General features: G+C 42.7%; 1 protein-coding gene across 1 annotated transcript; it reads left to right on the top strand.

Moving 5' to 3' along the window:
- Positions 1-24733: 24733 nt before the first annotated feature.
- LOC125527827 (cationic peroxidase SPC4) lies at positions 24734-26008 on the top strand. The gene is given in 2 exon segments (XM_048692336.2): positions 24734-24884; positions 24886-26008. Coding segments are annotated over 2 exon segments (1053 nt in total). The 5' UTR covers positions 24734-24813; the 3' UTR covers positions 25868-26008.
- The last annotated feature ends 1438 nt before the right edge of the window (positions 26009-27446 follow it).

The raw sequence follows: 27446 nt of genomic DNA on the forward strand, positions 1-27446 counted from the left end.
CGGCAGCACAAAATACCCTTCCAAGTTTGTCCGTGTTCATCTCGCCCTCAAGCTAGTTTCTCTCTTTCTCTCTCGTTCGATTGTTCGGCAACGACATTATATAGTGCTATAGCCTTGTGCACGGAGGCAAACGCTCGAGCTTCCTTCACGAGTAGGCAACACAACACCTACGTATGCGTTTTCCAATACCTTTCGAGCGTGCACCACAAGTTTTAGTTTTTTTTTGTTTCTTTTTTAGTTGACTAAGTACGACTGGTTTTTGGCTGTGCTTGCCCCTACGAATGCAATGTTTCCCTTTCTCACATACTAGTATGTCCGTACGTGCCGCACATTTGTACGTTGTCTTGTGATTGGAAGTGACATATACACCTAGCTAGCTTTAATTTTCCCACACACAAAAAAGCTAGCTTGTAATACATGCAAAGGCATCCGGCAAAAAAAAAAACATGCAAAGGCATCTGGGCCGTGTTCGCTAAGCTTAACCGCGTCGGTCGGTACGTGCAACAACACGGCTAAGGCGTCTCGATTTTCTTACCCGGTCAACATGCATACATAGCGTGTAACTGAAAATGACTTCATTACTTTGATATATAGCGTGCAGCATCTTTTTTTTCATGCAAAAAAAGCAGCTTCCTTTACTTTGATATATGTACTAATTATCAAAAAAAGATATGCTCCCTCTGTAAACTAATATAAGAGCGTTTAGATCACTAAAATAGTGGTCTAAACGCTCTTATATTAGTTTACGGAGGGAGTACTAATTATCAGTACGTACAAAAGGCCTTCATTTAAATTTGTTGAATGAAGTAGCTCGGCCAAGGAGGAACTACAATGATTACAAATGTTTTGTAGAAAAAGAAGAAGGGAGGGAGGAAAGGGATCCGGAGCTGCTGGCATGTACACTGGAAAAAGGTCACCATTTGCGGCATACACACTCCGTATACCAACTCAAGAAAAAATGTCAGTTTTCCTAAAAAACAAATAAGAAAAGATTCTCAAAAGGAATGAAAAAATAACCGTGTGCTGCATACAAACTCAAGGAAAAACGTCAGATTTCCTGACAAAACAAATAAGAAGATATTCTCAAAATGAATGAAAAATATATTTATTTTTTCTAAAGGGTAAAAAATATATGATGAAAAAAATGTTAGGCACACCATGTCGATGTGAAACGTCAGATTTCCTGACAAAACAAATAAGAAAATATTTTCAAAATGAATGAAAAATATATTTATTTATTCTAAAGGGTAAAAATTATACGATGAAAAAAATGCTAGGCACACCATGTCGATGTGCTGATTTGAGATTATCAAGCAGATTCATCCAGCCCTTTGACTGTTTGAGGCATGCAGGCACACTCAAACCATATAGTATATCTTTCGCTTCGATATGTTGGTGTTTTTTTTACATAGCCTACCATACATTAGTAGAAAAGGGGGCAACGATCCAGGCCGGGTCAGCCCATTAGTCCCGGTTCAGTCCAGAACCGGGACCAATGGGGGCATTGGACCCGGTTCGTGAGCCCAGGGGGCCGGCCGGGCCACGTTGGCCATTGGTCCCGGTTCATCTGGACCTTTTGGTCCCGGTTTGTGGGACGAACCGGGACCAGTGGGCCTCACGCCTGGCCCACCACCATTGGTCCCGGTTGGTGGCTTGAATCGGGACCAAAGGCTCCCCTTCAGTCCCGGTTGATGCCACCAACCGGGACCAATGAGGTGCCTATATATAACCCCTCGCGTAAGAGCAGAGCACACTGCTTTGTTTTTTTCTGACCGAGGGGGAGAGGGCTTGGTGGTGCTCTAGCTCACCTCCTATGCACACAAGGTGTTCGATAGAATGCCCGAGCCACAGTACTTAAGATTTCTCCCCTCCAAGCTCGACCTCCAAACTCCATTTTCCTCAATATTTATCTAGGTTTAGCGGTCCGTCACGCCCCGTCCCCGTCTTCACCGCTGTCGATCACCCGCGCCGAGCTCATCGCCGGCACCACCGTGGTGAGCCTCTTGTTCTTATCTTCTTTCTGAAAGGAAAAATATTCTTACTTGTATGTTTACATAGATACTTGTATTATTTTCTTACTTTTATTATTGCATCTTATATAGTGCGATGGTTTTGGTATCCGCCCCCGTCAGCCCTCGTCCTGTCTATGATTCGGATGTGGTATATATATTATCTTTATAACTATTGGTTCATTTATTGTTTATGAAAATTATGCCGACCAACATGACATAGATTTTATTTATGTAGGATGTATGTGAATCGGAAATTCCAACCGACCCTATTGTTGAGAGGTTAAATTTAGTTGAAGAAGAAAACAATTTGTTGAAGGAAAAAATAAAAAAAATTGAGGAGGAGAAGATGATATTGGAGTTGCATGTTGTGGATGTCGTCGATGATCACAAGATCAAGATGGATGCAATGCGCTTGAAGATTAGAAAGATTAGAAAATATGCCATTCATACCGAGGCTTGGTATCATTATGCCGTTGGATCAATTGTTACCTTGGTTGCGGTTATGATCGCATTTGTTTTTGCATTGAAATGTTTTACATAGTTTTAATGTATGGTTTAATTAATTAGATGCTCTGGAGAGCTATATGTTGTTAGATGAGAACTATGTATGTACTTTGGTTTTAATGTGATGATGAACTTCTATTAATTTGGACACTTAATTATATATAATGCACGCAGATGAACCGGCAATGGATGTACGGTGACAGACACACCTCCGAGTACATTGAGGGCGTGCATGAGTTTCTCGATGCGGCTGAGGCAAACAAGCAGAATGGTTTTATGTGTTGTCCATGCACTGAATGTGGGAATACGAGGTCTTACTCTAACCGGAAAATCCTTCACTCCCACCTGCTTTACAAGGGTTTCATGCCACACTATAATGTTTGGACGAGGCACGGAGAAATAGGGATTATGATGGAAGACCGCGAAGAAGAAGAGTACGATGACAACTATGTGCCCCCTGAATATGGTGATGCTGCAACGGGGGGAGCTGGTGAAGATCAAGAGGAACCAGACGATGTGCCCAATGATGCTGCAACAGGTGAAGCTGCTAAAGATCAAGAGGAACCAGACAATGTGCCCGATGATGATGATCTCAGCCAGGTCATTGTCGATGCAAGGAGGCAATGCGAAAGTCAAAAGGAGAAGCTGAAGTTCGATCGCATGTTAGAGGATCACAAAAAAAGGTTGTACCCCAATTGCGAAGATGGCAACACAAAGCTCAGTACCGTACTGGAATTGCTACAGTGGAAGGCAGAGAATGCTGTGGCTGACAAAGGATTTGAGAAGCTACTGAAAATATTGAAGAAGAAGCTTCCAAAGGATAACGAATTGCCCGACAGTACATACACAGCAAAGAAGGTCGTATGCCCTCTAGGATTGGAGGTGGAGAAGATACATGCATGCCCTAATGACTGCATCCTCTACCGCGGTGCATAAAACGATATGAACGCATGCCCGGTATGCGGTGCATTGCGGTATAAGATCAGACGAGATGACCCTGGTGATGTTGACGGCGAGCTCCCCAGGAAGAGGGTTCCTGCGAAGGTGATGTGGTATGCTCCTATAATACCATGGTTGAAACGTCTGTTCAGAAACGAAGAGCATGCCAAGTTGATGCGATGGCACAGTGAGGACCGGAAGAAAGACGGGAAGTTGAGAGCACCCGCTGACGGGTCGCAGTGGAGAAAAATTGAGAGAAAGTACTGGGATGAGTTTGCAAAGGACCCAAGGAATGTATGGTTTGCTTTAAGCGCGGATGGCATTAATCCTTTCGCGGAGCAGAGCAGCAATCACAGCACCTGGCCCCGTGACTCTATGTATGTATAACCTTCCTCCTTGGATGTGCATGAAGCGGAAGTTCATTATGATGCTAGTTCTCATCCAAGGCCCTAAGCAACCCGGCAACGACATTGATGTGTACCTAAGGCCATTAGTTGAAGAACTTTTACAGCTGTGGAATGGAAACGGTGTACATACGTGGGATGAGCACAGACAGGAGGAATTTAACCTAAAGGCGTTGCTGTTTGTGACCATCAACGATTGGCCCGCTCTCAGTAATCTTTCAGGACAGACAAACAAAGGATACCACGCATGCACGCACTGTTTAGATGACACTGAAAGTATATACCTGAACAAATGCAGGAAGAATGTGTACCTGGGCCATCGTCGATTTCTTCCGACCAACCATCAATGTCGAAAGAAAGGCAAGAATTTCAAAGGCGAGGCAGATCATCGGAAGAAGCCCGCCATGCGTACCGGTGATCACGTACTTGCTATGGTCAATGATTTACACATAATCTTTGGAGAGGGTCCCGGCAGACTAGCTGTTCCGAATGACGCTGAGGGACACGCACCCATGTGGAAGAAGAAATCTATATTTTGGGACCTACCCTACTGGAAAGACCTAGAGGTCTGCTCTTCAATCGACGTGATGCACGTGACGAAGAACCTTTGCGTGAACCTGCTAGGCTTCTTGGGCGTGTATGGGAAGGAAAAAGATACACCTGAGGCACGGGAGGACCTGCAACGTTTGCACGAAAAAGACGGCATGCCTCCGAAGCAGTATAAAGGTCCTGCCAGCTACGCTCTTACGAAAGAAGAGAAAGAAATCTTTTTTGAATGCCTGCTTAGTATGAAGGTCACGACTGGCTTCTCGTCGGATATAAAGGGAATAATAAATATGCCAGAGAAAAAGTTTCAGAACCTAAAGTCTCATGACTGCCACGTGATTATGACGCAATTGCTTCCGGTTGCATTGAGGGGGCTTCTACCGAAAAACGTCCGATTAGCCATTGTGAAGCTATGTGCATTCCTCAATGCAATCTCTCAGAAGGTGATCGATCCAGAAATCGTACCAAGGCTAAGGAGTGATGTGGCGCAATGTCTTGTCAGTTTCGAGCTGGTGTTTCCACCATCCTTCTTCAATATCATGACGCACGTCCTAGTTAATCTAGTTGACGAGATTGTCATCCTGGGGCCCGTATTTCTACACAATATGTTCCCCTTTGAGAGGTTCATGGGAGTCCTAAAGAAATATGTCATTAACCGCGCTAGGCCTAAAGGAAGCATCTCCATGGGCCATCAAACAGAGGATGTTATCGGGTTTTGTGTTGACTTCATTCCTGGCCTTAAGAAGATAGGTCTCCCTAAATCGCGGTATGAGGGGAGACTGACTGGAAAAGGCACTCTTGGAAGTGACTCAATAATATGTAGGGACGGATATTCTTGGTCTCAAGCACACTACACAGTTCTACAGAACTCTACCTTGGTGACCCCGTATGTCGATGAACACAAGAACAGTCTGCGCTCCAAACACCCGGAGTAGTGCGACGACTGGATTACATGTGAACACATTAGGACTTTCAGCAGTTGGTTGGAAACACGTCTCAGAGATGACAACACTGTTTGTGATGAGTTGTACTTGTTGTCCAGGGGACCATCTTTGACTGTATTGACTTACAAAGGATACGAGATAAATGGGAATACATTTTACACGATCGCCCAAGATCAAAAGAGCACCAACCAAAACAGTGGTGTCCGCTTTGATGCAGCAACCGAGAGCGAAAAGGACACATATTATTGTTAAATAGTGGACATATGGGAACTTGACTATGGACATGATTTTAAGGTCCCTTTGTTTAAGTCCAAATGGGTCAATCTGTCAGGCGGCGGGGTACAGGTAGACCCACAGTACGGAATGACAACAGTGGATCTGAAAAATCTTGGGTACACTGACGAACCGTTCGTTCTAGTCAATGATGTGGCACCGGTTATCTATGTGAAGCACATGTCTACCAAACCGAGAAAAAGAAAAGATAAGGAAGTGAATACATCATACGATGAGCCAAAGCGCCACATAGTTCTTTCAGGAAAAAGGTATATCCTGGGAGTGAAGGGCAAGACAGACATGTCGGAAGATTATGAAAAGTTTCATGAAATTCCTCCCTTCAATGTCAAGGCTGACCCAAGCATCCTGATAAACGATGAAGATTATCCATGATTACGGCGCAATAAGCAAATGACACAAGCGAAGAAAAAGTGAAGACTTTCTCCCGCAACTATTATGATGATACCATGCCAATTTTGTAACACACGAGTATGCTATGCCAACTTTTTCAGAGTTCATTTGAAAAACTATGAATTTAGGTCGAATTTTCTCTATAGGTGCATCTTTGTTCATTTTTTTAGTAAAGTTAATCACAAACTTGTGATTCACACAAATTTCAAAGAATTCAAATTTGAAAACTAATGGCACTAACAGAAAGTTTATAATTTTTCTAAAACTAATGGCACTAACAGAAAGTTTATAATTTTGCTGACCTAAAAGCAAAAAGAATTAAAAAATAAAGCAAAAAAATAATACAGAAAACGAAACAAAAAAACTAAAAAAAATAAAAATAGCAACAATAAGTATTTTGTTGTAAGTAGAAACAAAATAAAATAAATAAAACAACAAAGAAAACTAAAAAAACTAAAAAAGTGTTTTCAAATTTGAAAACTAATGGCACTAACAGAAAGTTTATAATTTTTCTAAAACTAAAAGCAAAAAAGAATTAAAAAATAAAGCAAAAAACAAAAGAAAATAAATAATGCAGAAATTTTATAATTTTTGTGACCTAAAAGAAAAAAGAAATCACTAAAAAACTATAAGTATTTTGTTCTAAGTAGAAATGAAAAAATAAATAGCAAAAAACAAAAAAATGCCTATAATATTTTTTATGACTAACTAAAATTACCAAATTGAGTATAATGATAAAACACAGTAATATTAAATAGCAGGAAAAAGAATGACTCAAAAATAAATTTTTACAGTAAAGTTATTCATAAACTAGTGATTCACACAAATTTTTAAAAATTCAAATTTAAACTATTCAAATTTTAAAACTAATGGCACTAACAGAAAGTTTATAATTTTTGTGACCTAAAAGAAAAAAATCACTAAAAAACTATAAGTATTTAGTTCTAAGTAGAAATGAAAAAACAAATAGTAAAAAAATGCCACCTATTGGGCCACTACGGCCTGAATACGACTAGAAGCCCATCCATGGATCAGGATTCAGGCCCGCAGAAGGCCCAGCAGGCCCACAGGCATAGCGGTGTGAGATTAGGCCCAAAGGCCTGTAGTTCTGAGGAGTTCGATGGAGAGGGCGGGGCAGCGCTTATAAACAGGTGCGGCCGCTCCTCAGCTAGCGAGGTGGGACTAAACATCCCACCGCACCGCGGCTTTGGCAGGCGCAGGCCTTTGGTCCCGGTTGATGGCACCAACCGGGACTAAAGTGGGCATTGGTCACGGTTCGTGGCACAAACCGTGACCAATGCCCCCCTTTAGTCCCGGTTGGTGCCACCAACCGGGACCAAAGGCCGCCGCTTCCCGCCCTTTGGGCTGCTGAAAAGAGGCCTTTGGTCTCGGTTGGTGGCACCAACTGGGACTAAAGGTGGCATTGGTCCCGGTTGGTGCCACGAACCGGAACCAATGCTTCGTCTATATAACTAGCACTCGTGAAAATTTCCATTCAGTTCGTCTTCCCCCGCCCGACGCCGCCAGGCTGCCCCTCTACGCCTCGCCGTCGCCGTCATCGCCCCTGCCTCCGACGCCATCCGCGCCGCCCAGACGCCGTCGCCACCCCACGCCGCCCCGACTCCGTCGCCGCGCGCCACCCCGTGCCGTCGCGGTCACCTCCCCGCGCCGCCCCGACGCCGTCGCGCCCCTACACCATCGCCGCCCCGCGTCGCCACCCCGACACCGTCGCCGCCCCGCCTCTGCCTCGCCGTCGCCGCCCCGCACCGCCGTCGCCTCTCGCTTTGGTCAGGGCCGGCACCGCCCCCCTCTTCCCCCCTGTTTTTTTTTGCAAATTCATATATTTTTTTCCTGATTATATGTATATGTATAATATATGTATGTGTGTATATGTATGCAAAAGATAGATTAACAGAAAAAAATAGTATTTTTTTCTATTCATAGATTTTTTTGGTGATACTAATTATTGTAAATATGCAAATGTTTGCATATTCATATGAAAAATGAATTAGACAAAACCTTTACTTTTTTTCTAAAATTTCTATTTGAACATTATTTAAAAAAAATAAGCAATACTACTTCATGTATTTTTAAGAAGGAAGAAGAAGAAAAAGAATGAGAGGAAAAAGGAAATAAGAAGAGGAAGAAAGGAGAAGAAGAGGGGAGAGGAAGACGAGGAGAAATAAATAAGAAGAAGAAAAAAGAAAAAAAGAAGAGTAGAAGAAGAAAGGAATAGAGGAGAAGAAGAGAAAAATAGAATATATATATTCTAGTTTCTCTTTTCTCCTCTATTCCTTTCTTCTTCTCCTCTTTTTTTTCTTCTTTTTTTTCTTCGACACGTGGGGGGAGGTCGATATACCCCCTCCCGATAACTTCAACACGAGGGGGGGTCGATATACCCCCTCCCCGATAATATTATTTTCCCATGTATGTATGTCGTGTCGATATAAACTCCCGATAACTTCAACACGAGGGGGGGCGATATATATACCCCCTCCCCGATAATATTATTTTCCCGCATTTACGTATGTCGTGTCGATATAAACTCCTGATAACTTCAACACGTGGGGTGGGGTCGATATACCCCCTCCCGATAACTTCAACACGAGGGGGGTCGAACATGAGAGGAAGAAGAGGATAAAAAAAGAAGAGGGAGAAGAAAAAAAAGAGGAGAAGAAAGAATAGAGGAGATATTCTCCTCTATTCTTTCTTCTCCTCTTTTTTTCTTCTTCTTCCTCTTTTTTTTATCGGGAACGAGGGTCGTCCAGGGTCGCCGAGCGGTAGAGGAAACCTTAAATAGCAAGTATCGTCGGTGTGAGATACATGTGGCCGTCGGTGTCGGACAGTACATCCACGTCCCACAAGTGACGCGGGCGTCGACCCGCGTCACTTGTGGGACGTGGATGTAGTGTCCGACACCGACGGCCACATGTATCTCACACCCACGATACTTGCTATTTAGGGTTTCCTCTACCGCTCGGTGACCCTCGACGACCCTCGTTCCCGATAAAAAAAAGAGGAATAAGAAGAAAAAAAGAGGATAAGAAAGAATAGAGGAGTTCTTACTCCTCTATTCTTTCTTCTCCTCTTTTTTTTCTTCTTCCTCTTCTTTTTTTATCCTTGAAGCGTTGTCGAGGCCACCCCAAACCCTAGAGAAGCAGCGTCGAGGCCACCCCAAACCCTAGAGAAGCAGCGTCGAGGCCACTAATTAATATTAGTTCTACGTTTGCCACTAATATATCCATCTGTCATGTTTGAATAATAATTGCCATGTTGTAAATATTTGAAGAAACTATGGACACACCCGAGATGAAGTACAAGAAGAGTTGTTGGGGGACATAATCGCACGAGGAAGTGATGCCGTCTGCTCGTTGTTTCTCAACGACACCGATGGTCTGGAAGCAGCTGGCTATGATTATGATGGCTCCGGTGACCTAATGCCGGTGCAAGAAGGAGACCGTGAGGACGGCTCCGGTGACACAATGCCGATGCAAGAAGGAGACCGTGATGACGTCTCCGGTGACCGAACCGAGTCCGGCCAGGTATATATATTAGTTAAGCTTCTGCTGACTAGCTAATTGATGCATTCATTGTTTTGGTATGTACACATATTAATTTAAGTCTTTGTTCTTTTTTCTAGCCCTCCGGATCGAGCACAACTTCGGTAAAGAGACGAGGCCCGAAGAGAAAGTTGAGCTCGGATGAAAAGTTTGAGATCATAGCAATCGCGCCCGACGGCCAACCGATTGAACCCCTCCGGACAAAGAGCGCATTTGTTGCTCAGTGCGGGGTTTTGGTTAGGGACAAGATCCCGATCAGCATCCAGCAATGGTTAAAGCCGGCTACAGAAGACCCTGAGGTGTCTTATGTCAATGATATGCAGAAAAATGATCTTTGGACGGAGCTAAAGTCAAATTTCACCCTACCGCCAGAGGATGATCCGGAGAAGCTAGTTAAAGAGCAATTAATCAAGTCTTTTGCTCTTAAGAGGATGGCAGAACTATTCAGGAGGTGGAAGAAAGAGCTGAATAAGTTTGTTGAAAATAAAGAGAAACCAGAATTCAAGGGCAGATATGAGAAGTTCAGAGATCACTGGCCCGCATTTGTGGCCCACAAGACATCGGAAAAGAGTAAGAAGATGTCGGCGACAAACAAGCAAAATGCTGCGAAGAAGAAGCATCACCATCGCACGGGGTCAGGTGGCTACCTCGCAGCCCGGCCTAAGTGGGCCAAGATTGAGAATGATCTGGTTGATAAAGGGATCGAACCAGAGACAATTAACTGGCCAGATCGTTGTCGGACTTGGTTCTTCGGGGCTGGCGGAACCTTTGACCCTGTATCAGGGAAGTGCATTTGGACGAACGAGCAAATGGAAATACCAGTCAAGAGGCTTAAGCACTATATCGAAGCAGCGCAGCAAGGGACGTTCGTTCCAGACAGAGAGAACGACGAGCTCACAATGGCCCTCGGTAATCCTGAGCACCCTGGACGGACACGAGGCACGCCAGGCTCCATTCCGTGGAAGGCTGGGTTTCCGGACGCAGGGGGTACAAATGCCACGAGAGGAGGAAGAAAGTGGAGCAGACCCAACTGCAGGCGCTGCACGCTAGGGTACAAGCGATAGAGGAACGAGAAGCAAATTGCAGCAAATGAACTACCGAAGCTTCCCCCGAAGCTACCCCACCATCTCAGCGGAGAAGCAGCGTGGCTTCCACCGAGCTGCTTCAGCCGGAGCATGTCTTGACGGCTCCTGCCAGCTATCCCATGGATGCTATCACGGAGTCTCAAAATTGCCACCTTATGACGCAATGGGTTAATATGAAAGTCAAGGCGGTTGTTGGCTCTGTTTTTCCTACTGAACCCGGCGCAACTTTTCACTGCCGGCCGATTCCAGAAGGATATGCTAGGGTGATGGTGGATGAAATAACGGAGGGATTTAAGGACCTCCAGCTTGACCACCCTACCGGTGAAGGGGAGACTCAGTTGGGTTCTGCTCTGAAGACTCCATGCCTATGGCGGAAGGAGCTCATCAACCTTCCGAACTGGACGCCTCTGCCTCCTCCTCCTCCTCCTCCGGCGAGTCAGGGCACTCCGCCTCCTGCACCGCCTCCTCCTCCGGCGAGTGACGATCAGGGCACTCGGCCGGCTCCTTCTCCGGCGTACTCCGCCTCCTTCTCCGCCTGCGTCGGCGCGCCCGAGCAGCCAGCCTCCTCCTTCTCCGCCTCGTCAGCAAGGGCAGAAGAGACCTGCCGCCGCTCCGGCTGCTCCGGCGCATCGTAGTCCTTCTCCTCCGCCTCGTAAGCAAGTAAAGAAGACAACCGCTCTGTCTGCTCTGGCGGCGTCTAGCAGTACAGCCAGAGGTGGGAGGACATACAGATTCGTTCCTTCTCTGAAGACTCCAGAGAAGTTACCATACGAGAGGACCCCGGAGGAGAACGCCGAGATCGCGCAAGAAGAAGTGAGGAACTTCTTTGAAGGGGTGAAAGCAAAGAAACATCCACCTCCGGAGGAGAAGGTAGATCCGGTGAAAGCGAAGCGCACTCTGGCTGTCCTGACAAAACCACCCAAGTCTTCGCCGAAAGGAAACTATGAGCGCATTATTGGAAAGGAATTTGCCGAAGCAGAGCGGTCGGGAAGTACTGTCAGTGATCAAAGGCTGAAAGAACGATGAGCTGGGAAACAAATTGCCCAGCTCGGCGAACAAGCGAAGCAATCGTGCCCCCCGCTCAAGGTGCCTAGCGACATCGTCGCTAATGATCCGCAGATGGTGCCCGGTTATAGCAATTTTGGAGATTACCTGCCCGACGATGTACATTATGATTTCATGGAGGTGTAGATACAAAGATACGAGTACAGGAAGCCTCTCGTCAAAGATGAAAGATCTCTATCAACGATGATGCGAAGATTGCATGATTGGTACTTGAAAATCTGCAGAGAGTCTGGGGGAGGAGTACTTTGTATGTGAGAGTTAAAAAGGAGCATGACCTCGTTGGAATTGATCTGTTGCCTATTCCATTTGAGGAGTTCTTTCAGTTTTTCAATCAATTGGCACTCGATAAAGCAACGGCCACCTGCTATTGTCTGTAAGTAGTACTACTTCTGTCATTAAGTCTCTATATATAGCTCAGCTCTTTCATTGCATGTATTTATAATTATCCTCACTATATTATGCAGATTGAAGATCGTCAAATTGAAGAAAACACAAATCGGTGATATTGGGTTCATTAACACAAATATCATAGATGCAACTCAGGTTAAATTTCATGTCGCAGATACTGAGGCCAACTTGCTACGATCGTTGGTAATAAATGAAAACAAAGATATAATACTCTTTCCTTACAACTTCAAGTGAGTGTTACTGTCTTGTGCGTATTCAGTTTCCCTTATATATTAGTCAAGGTTATAGTAATGTAATTGATGAGTCATGCATGCGTGTGCAGTTTCTACTATATTCTCCTAGAGATTAAGCTTGAGCAGGGATTAGTAACCGTCTTAGACTCAAGACGAAACGATCCCCAGGACTATGCGGAAATGACTCAAATGCTCGAGAAGTAAGTTAAATCGATCATTATCCACCATATCAGCAACTTTGTTCATTTCCTGATATATCAAGTAATTCTTTTCTTTGTCTGGCAGGGTTTGGAAAAAATTCACCAAAAAAGCTCCGGGACTCCCGAAGAAGCTGCAATTTAGACACCCGAAAGTAAGTACTATAGTAGCATGTTCCGCGCATCTCCTATTGATTCAAGCACTAGTTTCATCAATACCATTTGGCATTCTTGCTTATCAGTTTGATTGACCTCTATTTCTTGTAAAGTGGTTGTGGCAGGAACAAGGGAATGATTTCTGTGGATACTACGTTTGCGAGTCCATCCGCCACACGACCTGTGAGCGGGGCTACTCTGATGAACAATATGAAGTGGGTAAATAACAACATTCACAATTTTATTTTATTACCATCATTTGTGTTGAGTTTCATTCATTCATATATATATGTATTGACCCCCTTCTTCAAATTAGATGTTTCGGAAGCGGGATGAACTCCTAGCACCAGCTCACATGCGAGCAATTCAAGAGGAATTGGTGGCATTCTTTCTTGACCACGTGATCGCTGAAGACGGAGAATACTATGTGGACCATGAGTCCGTATGTTAGGAGATTATATTTGTATATGTAGCCGGTAGTGTCGGATAGATATATGAGAACTTGTTGTTCGACCAATCTCTCAGAGAAGGAGAAGTGGTCGATATCACTTCTCTATGTATGCATATATGTTCGTGACGATCTTCTGTTTCCTTCGTTTGCTTACTAGCTAGCTAGCGTGTCTAGTCCTCTCTATATGTATGTATAGTACGCAGCGTCGACCAAGCACGAACATAAGAGAGGACACTTCTCTCTATTAATTATAGCTAGCTAACACAATATGCCCGGTGCTCTCAGTATATGATGACATCCTCTTATACATGTGCACACACTCATTTATTGACGTGCTTTAATTTCATAATATGCCTCACTAATTTTCCTGTCGGTGTACCCAAGTGTCACCGACTGTGTCTTGGTTTTACTTCCAATGCCCGGTGGTGGAGTCTCGCCGAAGGATGTGACGGCAGCCGTCGTCCGGATTAATTGATTCAGTATGTATGCTCAAACTTGCCCTTGTAAGGCAAGGAAATCCAGAGACCAGTGGGTGTCAGTTACAACTGATCCATGCAATGGCAGGTGCACACACAACTGCTGCATCAAGTTTTGGCTTGTTTTCTGAAAAAAGACTGTGTTCTGGTTGAGTTCTTGTGAAGTTGGAGTTGAATTAATTAGTGTTTTCTGTGTTCACAGAATGGATCTACAGCAAGGGGGTGGTTGATACGTTTGGGGTCAGCTTGCGGGCTGGGAACGAGCATCGGTGGACTCCCAGTCCTACGCGGCACAATTAATCACGACGCAAACATCGGACGTAATATTGCAATCATTCTCACTGGTGAGGAACCAGGTGTCCTCACCTTAATCTGTTTTTCGTTGTTGCTAGGTTCCCGTGGCACTTGCGCACGGCCAGGTGACCTTCTCACCCTAACCAGGATTGAAGCACATAATTTATTCTTTTGAAACTAAACCCGTTTCAAGGTAAATACTACAGGAAGCACTGCATATGTCCATGCCATCCCTGACTATACTGGAGTTATATTTTGATGTATATATATCCAGTATGTCTGTTCTATAAAGATCAACGTGAAGAGTGTTTTTTCATTGAAACATGTTTTTTCTTCCTGATTTAGCATCTTAGTACAATATAACTATCTAGAAAGTATTTTATAGGAGGCCACATTCAGACTTCTGTACTAAATTCTTCATAGTCTTACCATGATGGTAGGAGTTTAGCTCTCGCATGAGGCCTACTTATTATTTCTCCCAATGTTTTTGACCAAACTACTGGTTTTCTGGTGTTGTTTATTGCTTCCACGGCCGTGTCCTTTGGTGAGCTCTTGATTTCCCTTTCCTTTTCTATTCCCTGACCTAGCCTTCGAGCTATGGCTGTTTAGATGTTTGGCAGGCACTTTCTGTGTCTACATGTAGCAGATTTAATTCAATTGTCATTTGTATGACGTGTATTTGCATGGTTGCAAGTTAGCTGTGAAATTATCTTTGACAACCTTAATCAATGGCTGAAGAAGATAAATAGGTTTGCTTATCTCTATTGTACTGTCATGATAGTGCCAAATTAACCCATGCTAAACAACTCATATTGTCGTTTTGTGTGTGAAGAATTTATATTTGATTATCAGATTAGATCCTACTAATTTTCTGCTAGAAGTATGTCTATTTGATTTTTTATGCATGTATTTCAGTAATGTTCAAGCTGAAGGGTTTGGACAGGTTTGAGGATACATTATAGGTCCCTTTGGTTTTCGCTCTATTTTTTTAATAGCAAGTCTAACAAGGGTCTGCACAGGTTCTTGCAGAAGCATGGTGATGATGAAACATTTGTTGTTACTTATTATAACTTGGAGAGCTACATAGAATTTTATGGGGATAAGGTGTTTGTCGAATTATAGTTAGAAAATCTGATTAACTTGTTAGTTTGTTGGCTACCAGTGTGAATCAGAACTCTGGGTACTTTTATCTGTTGTGAAGAATATAAATATTTTTTGTGGTGCTCTTGTGTACTTTTATAAAAATCTGAAGGTGATCATGATTTCGCTCACCAGTAAGCATTTCTATTCTCTGAAGAGAAGAAAGAAGTTTGTACCTAATAGAACCGAAGTAATCGGTTCTCTCATGTACACTTGTAGATATAAAACAGAATAGCTTGCAAAACAGTACTGTTACCATTTTGGAAATAGCATTCAGGTAGTCAGGCCAAATTTTCTACTAATGTCTACTACACACTTCAGGATCAGGCAAGCCCGAGCACATAAGCGAGTTTTCGTAGTTAGTCATCATACTTTTTAACTTTCGTATAGTCATATTTTTTCTTGCTAAGGTTACATATGTGTTCTATTAGGCTAATCTAACTCGTTGTTCACATGTCTCATATATCCTTTTAGTGTTACCTAGGCACTCTATTTTTAACATTGGATACTTGGTTTTTGTTTTGTTATTTTTCTAATATGTTTTCCTTGCTTGTTTGAATCATCTGTAACTTTTTTGCAATTCAGAATTTCATCAGGCTTATCTTGTGGCGTGTAGGCATCTCAATCGTACAACACTATCACCATGCCGCTTTGTCTCTACAACGAGGGAGGTAATGCAAATTATGCCGTTAGTCCTATACTGATTGTCTTTGCTTCATTTCTCGGTTCTATTGAGCTATATTTTGTTCTCCTCTATAGTAGCATGATCTCTGTCAAGAAAGAAAAATCTATTTGGATTGTAGTGTGGCTCTTAAGAACCATTATGCATATGGGATAAGACTGTAAATCTTTTTGTTTTAAACCTGTTAATCTAGAAAGGACTCAGTAATTTAGTGTGCTTGACAATTATTCCATCAATTATCAAAATAGAATGTGATTTAGAACCCAGCTCTTTCTTTTATTGTATACCGATTAAGTATCTAAAGGTTCAGTGTGCTTGACAATTGGCAAATTTATTTCCTTATATATTGGTCATAGATGAGTATTGTAATGGCACTTCGTTAGTTAGTGGTAATAGACACAACTTCAGTATTGCCATAAGAAACGTAATTCTTATGGTATTTGGAGAAGTGGCACTAATGTCGATCAAACACCTTCTAAGACCGACCCTTTTATGTTAATATGAACCTGTTAGCTTCTATGAAATTACTATGCTTGCTCTGTTGGATGAATGAACACTATTCTGATGCAATTGTGTTCCATGCATCATACTTCTAATCAATGTTGTTTATATGCACTTTCAAAACATAAACAAGTATACCAGCATGATTAGTGTGCACCAGAACGCCTCAAGAGGCGCGCCCGGGGCGCGCCCCAACCACTAGTATAGTGTTATAGCCTTGTGCACGGAGGCAAACGCCCGAGCTTCCTTCACGAGTAGGCAACACAACACCTAGGTACGCGTTTTCCGATACTTTTTGAGCATGCACCACTCGTTTCAGTTTCTTTTTTAGTTGACTAGTACTACTGGTTTTGGCTGGACACAGCTTCAGTGACTTCGTGAAGCGAAGTCTCACCGTAACTTAGCCCCCTCTACCAATCATCCATTCAACATCCGACGAATCAGATTGACCCATATTCTGAATAATTTTCTTAAAAGTGTTCAGAAAATTTGAAAAAAAAAATCCAATAAATCATAAATATTTCGTTTAGTATTCTGTGAAAATTTCAATCCATTTGGATGTATAGTTTGTGAATACACATTTTTTATTTATTTGAGCTTGAAAAGTTATTTAATCACAAACCATACATCCAAATGGGTTGAGACTTTCACAGAATACTAAACGAAACACTTATGATTTATTGGAATTTTTTCAAAAAAAATTTGAACACTTTAAAAAAAATTATTCAAAATATAGATCAATCTGATCCGTCGGATCTTGAATGGATGGCTGGTAGAGGGGGCTAAGTTACGATAAGACTTAGCTTCATGAAGTCACTGAAGCTGTGTCCGTTTTGGCTATGCTTTCTCACATACTAGTATGTACACGTACGTGCCGCACATTAGCTCTCTTGTACGTTGTCTTGTGATTGAAAGTGACATATACACCTAGCTAGCTTGTACTACTAATTTTCCCGCAAAAAAAGCTAGCTTGTAATAACATTCAACATCTTGGCCGTGTTCGCTAGCTTAACCGCGTCGGTCGGTACGTGCAACAACACGGCTAAGGCGTCTTTGATTTTCTTACCCGGTCAACATGCATACATAGCGTGTACCTGAAAATTACTACTCCCTTCTGTGTAACGTAAACCGGGGTTGTACAATGTTTTCATCCATGCAGCAAACAGACAAAGTAGCAGCATCCCTTTTTCCATGCAAAAAAAAAAAGCAGCATCCTTTCCTTTGAATGTAATTTTTTTTTGAACGAAGTAGCACGGCTGAGGAGGAACTACAATGATTACAAATGTTTCGTTGCGAATGAAAAATTGTTCATCATGCAATTGAAAATTTATTTATTTATTTAGAAAATCAAGTGTGTAATCCAATAATATTTATCATATATTAAAAATGTTCATCATGTATTTCAGAAAACATTCATCATGTAATCCAAAATTGTTCATCTTATAAAACATATGTTCTTGTGTACTAGAAATTAAAAGAAATTGTTCATCGAAAGACCGTGTCGTTATACAGCACAACAAAAACTGTGACGGTCAGCCGTCAAGTTGGCTAGATACGAAAATGAACTACTCGGACGTGTTTAAGACCTTTAAGATCAATGACAGCAAGTCCTGCAGTGAGAGCGGAACCTGAAGAGGAGCCCAACCGCGACCGCTCCGATCACCCGAGGTCAGAACCTGTTGAAGGATATGGATGCAGCCAAGGAGCCTAGTGTTGCCGATGCAGGCTATAATCTGCATTCACTCCTAAACTATCTCCTAAGCTCCGCGCCGGCGCTGTAGCAAACACCGTCACAATGACGAAGTTCGAGGACACAAGTCCATCATGGGGATGTCACCATCACCGCACCATCCTTACTTGAATAGACTGGATTCCAAACCAATCCCCAACCATAAGACCGATCGCCTCATCGGAGTTGGATCTGAAGAAACTTTATTGAGCGTCGCCATCGCTGTCGCGAAGTCAAAACGATGAACAACCTAAAACTAAGCTACTTTGGTCTAAATCTCTCCACACACGTGGACCCGACGACCCCCCCCCCCCCACCCCCCCCCCCCCCCCCCCTCACCTCCGACGACACGACTGAGGTCGTCGGCGGAGGGGAACCACCGGAGGGCGACGGCGGAATAAGCGTTCCGTGACGGTAGGCGAGATCGCCTTTCTTTCTTCTCTTCAAAGAGAAAATGATATCATGAACTTGGGCATGGGCATTGACAAGGCTCTATGTATTTGTTGTTCGACAAATTCTATTTGAGCCATAGTCACATTAAAAAGGGACGGGGAAATGCACCGACTTGTGATGCTGGCTTCCTTTCTGTTAGGTTGAAGATTTCCTTTGATGTTTACTTTTTATCGATTCTTTCTTGTTTATTGATTTCTCATTTATTCTTTTCACCGGAGTATTTTATAAGATTATTAAAATATAATTTTCAAAATTTGAGAATATTTTGAAGGACAGTTTTTAAAATTCCATTTTCTTTCAGAAAACAATAAGATTTTTCTAATATCGATTGAAAATATGGACATTTAAAATCACAAACAGATTTAATTTTGAAAACACTTTATTACAGTTGGTGAATATTTTTAGTTTTCATGAGAATTTTTTCATTTCTGTGCATTTTTTAAATTTTAATATTTCTGCTGTGGTTTATTAGAATAATTTTTGTAGATAATTAGAACATTTTGTACTGTAGTTGTTTTTTACTGGAGAAAACTGGCTAGAAAACAGAACGTACGTAAGGAAAATCGCCACGACTGGCTACAACACAAAAGCCAATATGGGCAGCCCAATCGCTGCATTTTGTTCATTTCCCTAACATTCTGTGACCAGGCTCAAATAGGAGCTCTTTTTTTGTTTTTTTGTTTTTTTGCAGGCAAAGGGACTCCTTTGTTGTACCCCCTACCGAAGCTTTGTTGCCCACAGATTCCCGTCTATGGTCTGGCCCAACAAGGGTCAATAGTTTTTTTGCCATTCTGCTTTGCTTTGCTTTTTTTTACTTTTATCTTTTTGTATTTTTTAGTTTCATGTTTTATTACTTTTTTTTATCTTTTTAGGGCTTATTTTTCAAGTTTATTCCCTAACATACTATTTTATGGAAAATACCCTAAATATGTTTTGAATTATATAAAATACTCCCTCCGCCCCATAATATATGTATATACTCTGTTTTTCAAATACATGATTTGTTTTTCATATATGCAAGGACATCTTTTGAATATGTGATGGACATTTCGTTCCAAATATACAAATATTTATATTCATGCATATGGACCTTTTTCATTTCTTTATAGATAATTACAATATTCTCAAACTCATTTTTGATAATACTAGCAAGATGCCCGTGCATTGCACGGAGCGTCAAGATGCATTTTTTTTATAAAACACATGTTGTGATTGATCCATGCGGAAGTAATCCCATGTGTAAAAACTAATGATATCTCGAGAAAGAGAAGAGATAGGGTGAGGAGGAGTGTAAAAACCCATGCGGCCACCATGCCAGATTGTTCCAGAGGTTTCCTTTTTTAATTGCTCAACAATGAGGTTGTGGAAGATAAGGATGAACAAGGGAAGGCCTTATCTGCAAATGTGGAGAGAGGTGCGGGTATCTTTTTGCAAAATTGTCATAGTTTGCTTTCTATCCGTCAGATATAGATCAAACGGTCTATCTTGCAAGATGGCAGGCACACCATCATCACCAACTCGGTTTTTTATAAGAGTAGAGATTCTCAATTTATTAAATTAAAAATATATTTTGGGTTTTTTATAGTAAAGGGAAATATACATGTTAATGTTAGTAGCTGGACCATTCTTTCTTTTACTGGAGGCGGGGTTACCATATTGTCGGGTGCGTCTGTGCCTCGCCTTTAGAACATGGTTAATAGTATAGCTAGGTGCTGGCTATATAAATGTGCCATGTCATCAAAAATTAGCATTATTAGTTACTGAGACAATAAGGCTGACTATAAGGATGGCTAAAAGGTTACAACCTTTTTTCACTTCTCTCTATCTCTTTTCTCTCATTAAATGTTTTTACCTAGAAGCACACATAAAGGTGGACTCTTGCATAAGAATCAACTCCTTCCTTTTTTTATGTCTCTCCTCCACATAGGCAGAAATGTCATGTATGCAGGCTTATAACCCATTATTGTACTTGCTCTTACCAAGCTAGATGCTGGCACCGCCTATAACTCATAAAAAGAAGCCAATTTACGGATCGTTAGCATCCCCCAACCAAAGATAACCCCAACCAAATGCCCGAGTATGGAAAACAACTAACTTGTGGTGTGATCGATAGCTTGGTGCAGGTTAGGTACATTTTGTATTTCCAAAAATACTCATCATGTATTTCCAAAAAAAAAGGCTTCATCATGTATTACCAACTCTTCATCGTATATTTTTAGAAAGATCATAGTGTAATAAAAAAATGTTAATCATTCTCTAGAAAAATTTTGTCATGTCTTTCAGAAAATAATCATCGTGTAATCCAAAATTGTCCAACTTGTATTAACAAATGTTCATCGTGTATTAAAAAATTCATCATGCAATTAAAAATTATTCATCAAGTATTTCAAAGAAATATTCATCATGTAATTAAAAAATATACATCATGTTCTAAAAAATATACATCATATATTCAGGATACAATCATTGTGTAATCTAAAGATGTTCATCATGTATCAAAAATGATTATCGTGTGATAAGAAATGTACTTCATATAATAAAAATATTTATATTTTCCTAGAAACTCATAAAAACTAAAATTAGAAAAACAAACAAAAAATTAAGAATAAAACGAATTAAGAGAATAGAGAGGAGAAAAATGAAAAAAACATGGGAAACCCCGAATAAAAAAGACTGGAAACCGATAAAAACGATAGCCAAAAAACCAAAACCCGTCGAAACCACCCTGCACAGAACCAAAAAATATGGACCGCCCCTCGCGGTGGTAGCTTTGTTACCTCCTGTTGGGAAAGGTAGTAGAAAAACAAAAAAGAATCGCCTACTATGAATATCCCAGGGTCACTATGAAGATGAACACAAGGTTAGATCGAATTGTTACCAACTTCGAGTTGCAACTCAACAAGAGTCGGTGTAGATCATTCTTGAATTCTCAAAACGCCCACAAACGATCCCTCAAAAAAAAGATCGAAAGCACGACCTCTCTATGGATTGCACGAGTACAGGATTCACGATCCAGCAACACTTTGCTATCTAGAGCTTTGCGTCGTCGGAGAACTAGAGGAGGAGAAGAGAACCACACGAAGCATCTCTATTATGAGGACTATAGAAACTTAATACAAGTCTAGTTCGAGAGAGAGGGGGTTCTCGGAATCAAGGGACTTGTGTGTCTCAAGGGACGCGCCCCATCAACTATATATAGGTGTACAGGAGGGGGTGCTGACTTGGGGAGGGCTCCTCCCCATGGCGCGTGGGTCAAAGGAGGGGGAGTCCCCCTCTAACTCCAATTCATCCCCTCCCCCTCTAGCTTGTCCAACAAGATAAGGGGGTGCCACCCCTTTTGGGCTTCTTAGGCCCATTAGATCCCCCGCTGCCTTATAGGCCTTTAGCATAATACAGGGGCCTAAATAAGGCCTCGGGGCTCCCGGTAATCTCCGGAAAGCTCCTGTATTTATATTAGGTCCTTTTGAACATTTTCCACATATTCGGTGTTAAACGGTATTTTCCGAAACACTTTTGGTAACCCCGAAACGCTTTTATCTCCGAACTATTTTTTATTTCCGAAACTCTTTTCGGTAATATTTCTCATATTCCTAACTCCTATAGAACTCAACAAATCGTAATCCCTTAAGTGTCTAACCCTAAAGGTTCGATGAAATATAGACATGAACAAAAATACCTTTTTCTTCATTGATCAATAGCAAAACCATGGACATCCATATTGACCCCTATACTCACATGATTGATATTCAAGCAAACCTTTGGTTATCATATGTTATTCCTTTTTCTTTGCCATACATTACAAAACCCGATGTGAGATATATCGGTATCCCCGTGAGATAAACACATGCTCACTATACTGGTCTTTCTCATTATCGGTTTTGTTCCTTTTTCTCGTTCTCGTGTTCCGGCATCCCCGTGATCAATTCACACTTTGTCTGGCTAGACGATGATAGATGCCATCACACCGAGAGGACGTAAGAATATCTCTTCATTGTTGGACTAGCAAATGCTAGTCTCGAGCTATCTAGTCCCTCGTCCTATGTTTTTGATGAACCCGTAAGGTTCCATTATGATCACCCTGTTATGGATGATGTTGGAACAACCCCAAAGTGCATCGTCTGGCATGGAGTGACTTGATACTCTCATGGTATAAGGAATCATAAATACTTTAACTCTCATGTTATGGAAATTAGACTTCAGACGATGTAATCTCTAAGTATTAAAAACAACTTGGGTCAATTCAACACAAGCGTTTTGGCAACATCGTGCTCTCATATGTTGCCGGCATAAACATCATGAGCATGATCAAGAAAATAGAATCATCAATCAACAGTTGAGCTAGTCCTAGAGGCAAGACTATGAATCTTGTTTTACTGTCTATAACTCTACACATGCCTATGAATTTTCCTCCGAATCGCGTATTCGTGAACCATAGCAGTTATAGCATAGAATATAAACTATAATTACAAACTTGGAAATAAATAATACTTAAAAATTATTGCCTCTAAAGCATATTTTCAACACCTTCATTATTGGCCAGCCCGCATCTAGGTGTTGTAAGGTGAGGGCGGTGTAGGAGCCGCAACATGAGAGAATTAGCTTTTGCGCTATTGCCTGCTTTAAAGCGGCAACTAGGAGCTCCCGAATTTGCCATGGATAGATAGTTGGTTGGTCTCAACTTGGGCTGATGTGTCCCCTCATGCAAGGGTAAGCAGGGCTAAAAAACAAAATTGAATCATGGATAATACTGTTTGTTCATTATTTGTTGAGTGCATGAACCTGAACCCGATCTTGTGGCAAGCACAAGTACTGGCCATTAAGAAGAATATAAACTAGCCGCCGGCCTGCTTTTAAGCATGTGTAGCGAATTAGTTTAGTAAAGCCGCCCAGGCCCCATTGCTAAGACGAATCATGACGATGCATGGTGGATATTTTGGTAACGGGAGAGGGAAGGTGTATGCATGATTAGCGCAAGTAGGAGAGTAAAATATAAAGCTCTTGCAATGCGAGTTTAGTGTAGGATAGTTTTGTGCGGGTTTCACGGGGGTGTTTGGTGTGGTCAATTTGGTTTTTGCGCATTGGCTTACATGCAAAATAACCTCTATTTATGAGTCTTTGGGTTATTACTGAATTTAAATTTTATTTTTTGCTGCCACAGTGTTTCCTGCTTGGTTCATCCGGCCTTAGATACGCTTTGGATTTCTCCGGAGAGCAATGCTACACTTACACACAGATTTTCACGGAATAATAGTTACAGACATGCATGGCATCATTAGGTCGGGGGAAGGAGTGCCATACCCCTGAAACTGAGGGGGCGGGGATGGATTAGAAGCCGCCACATCAGTTCGTAGGACAACTTCCGTGAAACTCACCTGTAAGTGGAGCAATTTCGTTCTCCGAGCAATGCTACACTTACACGCAGATTTTCACGGAATAATGGTTACTGACATGCATGGCATCATTAGATTGAGGGGAGGAGTGCCATACCCCTGAAAATTGAGGGGGGCGGGGATGTATTAGAAGCCGCCACATCAATCCGTAGGACAGCTTCCGTGAAACTTACCCATAAGTGGAGCAATTTCATTCTCCGAGTAATGCTACACTTACACGCATATTTTCACGGAATAATGGTTACTGACATGCATGGCATCATTAGATTGGGGGGAGGAGTGCCATACCCCTGAAACTGAGGGGGCGGGGATGGATTAAAAGCCGCCACATTAGCCTGTAGGACAGCTTCCATGAAATTACACGTAGGATGCATCATGCATGTGTACCCATCACACCCCCTGAGATGATATGACCAGTAATCAACAACATCACAAGTGACACATGTGGTAAGCAATTTAAAACATAATGAACACCGTCCCCTGACTTGTCAAAGCCGAAAGCTACTTCATCTTCTATAAACTACTAGTGGTAGTACAAGGTTAGTTAACCACTCCCACTAGCAGGCGCTCGATCGTTACGCCTTGGTTGATGCCCCCAACAAGTTGAGGATTGAATATGCTGCCACAGTGTTGCCTGCTTGGTTCATCTGGCCTTAGATACGCTTTGAATTTCTCCGGATGCATGTGTACCCATGACTCGGAGTCGATCGTCGACCAATCATTTCCCTCCTTTCAAATATTCGAGTCGATCAGATGGAGCACCGCGCGCGGTAGTTTCCAGCCTCGGTTCCACCGGTGTAGGTGCATGCACACGAGTCACCAGTAGGACCGAGCTCCATGGAGGTCGCATGCATGCGCGGGTGCCTATAAAACCACACGCACACCTCCAAAGCTCAGCACACTCACAGACACATCGATCCTACAACTCACAGAGAGACCTGGCAAGCTAGCTAGATCACGATGGCTTCCTCTCCCTCGGCTGCTCGTCTCCTGCTCCTCGTCGCAGCAGCTCTGGTGTTGAGCTCCGTGTCCGCCGCCGCTGGCCAAGGGCCTGTCGTTCGAGTTCTACCGCGCCAGGTGCCCGCAGGCGGAGGCCATCGTCTTCGCCTTCCTCAAGGACGCCATCCGCAAGGACGTCGGCCTCGCCGCCGCGCTCCTCCGCATCCACTTCCACGACTGCTTCGTGCAGGGCTGCGATGGCTCCGTGCTCCTTGACAGGACCAACGGCGTCGACAGCGAGAAGGTGTCTCCCCCGAACGTCACGCTGCGTCCGTCGGCGTTCAAGGCCATCAACGCCATCCGCGCGCTCCTCCAGAAGGCGTGCGGCGGGCCCGTCGTATCGTGCGCCGACATCGCCGCGCTCGCCGCCCGCGACTCCGTCCAGCTAGCTGGCGGGCCAAGGTACGCCGTCCCGCTAGGCCGCCGCGATGGGCTTGCCCCCGCGTCCCTGGACACCATCTTGGGCGCGCTCCCGCCGCCGACCTCCAAGGTCCCTGTGCTCCTCAGCTTCCTCGCCAAGATTGGCCTCAACGCCGACGACCTGGTGGCGCTCTCCGGCGCGCACACGCTGGGGATCGCGCACTGCGGCTCCTTCGAGGAGCGGCTGTTCCCCAAGGACGACCCCACCATGGACAAGTTTTTCGCCGGCCACCTCAAGCTCACTTGCCCGCGGCTCAAGGTGGACAACTTCACCGCCAACGACATCCGCACGCCGGACGTGTTCGACAACAAGTTCTACGTCGACCTGCTCAACCGGCAGGGCCTCTTCACCTCCGACCAGGACCTGCACACCGACGCCAAGACCAAGCCCATGGTCACTAGGTTCGCCGTCGACCAAGCCGCCTTCTTCGACCAGTTCGTCAAGTCCATGGTGAAAATGGGGCAGATCAACGTGCTCACTGGCAACCAGGGCCAGATCCGCACGGACTGCTCCGTGCCCAACGCCGCCCGCAGCGCCGGTGACGAGCTGCCGTGGTCCGTCGTCGAGACCGCCGTTGAGACTTTAGTGTTGTAGGTAGTAGGGTTTAGTCCATGGATGGATCTCAAGCTTGTTTTATGTTTTGGCAAGGTTTGGACTTTGGAAGTCAGAGTGCATGCGTGTTTAGTTTGTTGAGCAAGACCGAACCAGTTGAGTAATAAGGACTTGTTTTGTATCTACCCATGTAATAACTAGACGAACGCTCATGTGAACATTTGGTTGATGATTTGATTTAAAAGTTTACTAGCTAATTGCTCACCGTGTGCATGGATATCTTAAAAATACCGATGAACATTTTTATTGATGATCATATGATCATTTTGAGGAAAATTTCGTTGCTGATTTGATCTTTGAGTCAATTACACTGGTGGTGTTAGAACTTGGCGCAAACGATCACTTTAGTGCTAGAACTTGTGGCGTACATTGAATGGTGCAAAAACTTGACTCGGGCATGCAAATACGATGCTAATCACGTTTGTATATGACCGCAACGCTGACGAGGCATACCAGCATGGCGCGGGGCCTGCTGTCATCGACCAAACAGTGAAGAAGAGGTCTGTGCGTGCTCTTTTTTCGAAAACCGCCTCGTTTTTTTTGCAAAAGCACCTGACAAGCGGGTCCCAGCCATCAGCAAAACACATTTTAATTGAGCAAGAAAACGATCTGCTCGGGCCTCAAACCTGTGACACCGGGCTAAATGAGTGTGCAGGTAGCCATTGATCCGAATCTCGCCGGATGTCAGTTCAGGATACACACGGTTTATATCCAATAGTTAAACAACATAAATTAATATTCGAATTCCAGAAAAGAGATGCAGTTGAGGTAAACAAGCAGGCTAAAATAAAGGATTGTCACTCTTTATGTTTTTTTAGGGGTAGTCACTCTTTATGTCTACAATAGAATGTACTCGTCGGCTAAAACGGGCAGAACTTAGTGCGGCCCATTTTGAACATGTTTGGTTTTTTCTCATTTTGTGAAGTTTGTAAACAGATTTAAACAACTATACATAATATACATGTAATTGCAAATGTGTATTTATTGAAGGAATTGCAGTCTGATGGCACACTATGCTCACATTTTTTCCATGCATATATTTATTTTAAAATGTATAATTATTTTTTAGAAAACAGAAAAACTTTATTAAAAATACATGAATATTTTTTTAAAACAATAATATTTTTATGGCATGGAAACTTTTATATGATATACTCATTCCAAGGGATGAATATTTTATTGAAAACATGAAAAAGTTTGAACTTATACGAGAATTTATTTAAATGTAAACATATACAGAAATGTATTTATAATTCTTAATTTATATGAAAGCACTTTTTAAAATTAGTTAATATTTTTTATAGTTCATAATATATTTTTGGATTTTTAGGAAGTAAACAGGCAAACAATTTATGAAGTTATATGAAATTTTTAATAATGATATTTACTTTATTTATATGTATATTACTTAAAATTGTAATTAAAATATTTTATGAAGTTTCAAAAAAAAACTAACGTGTCTGAGCTGCTGGATAATCACGGAGCATGGAGGATGGACGTTCTGCGCGACATTTTTTTCCCGGTGGATGCAGAGGAGATAGCCAAGATACGGACATCACCA

This window comes from Triticum urartu, chromosome 3A, assembly GCF_056163025.1.
Source record: "Triticum urartu cultivar PI428250 chromosome 3A, HENAU_Tu73, whole genome shotgun sequence".
NCBI classification, from domain to species: Eukaryota; Viridiplantae; Streptophyta; class Magnoliopsida; order Poales; family Poaceae; genus Triticum; species Triticum urartu.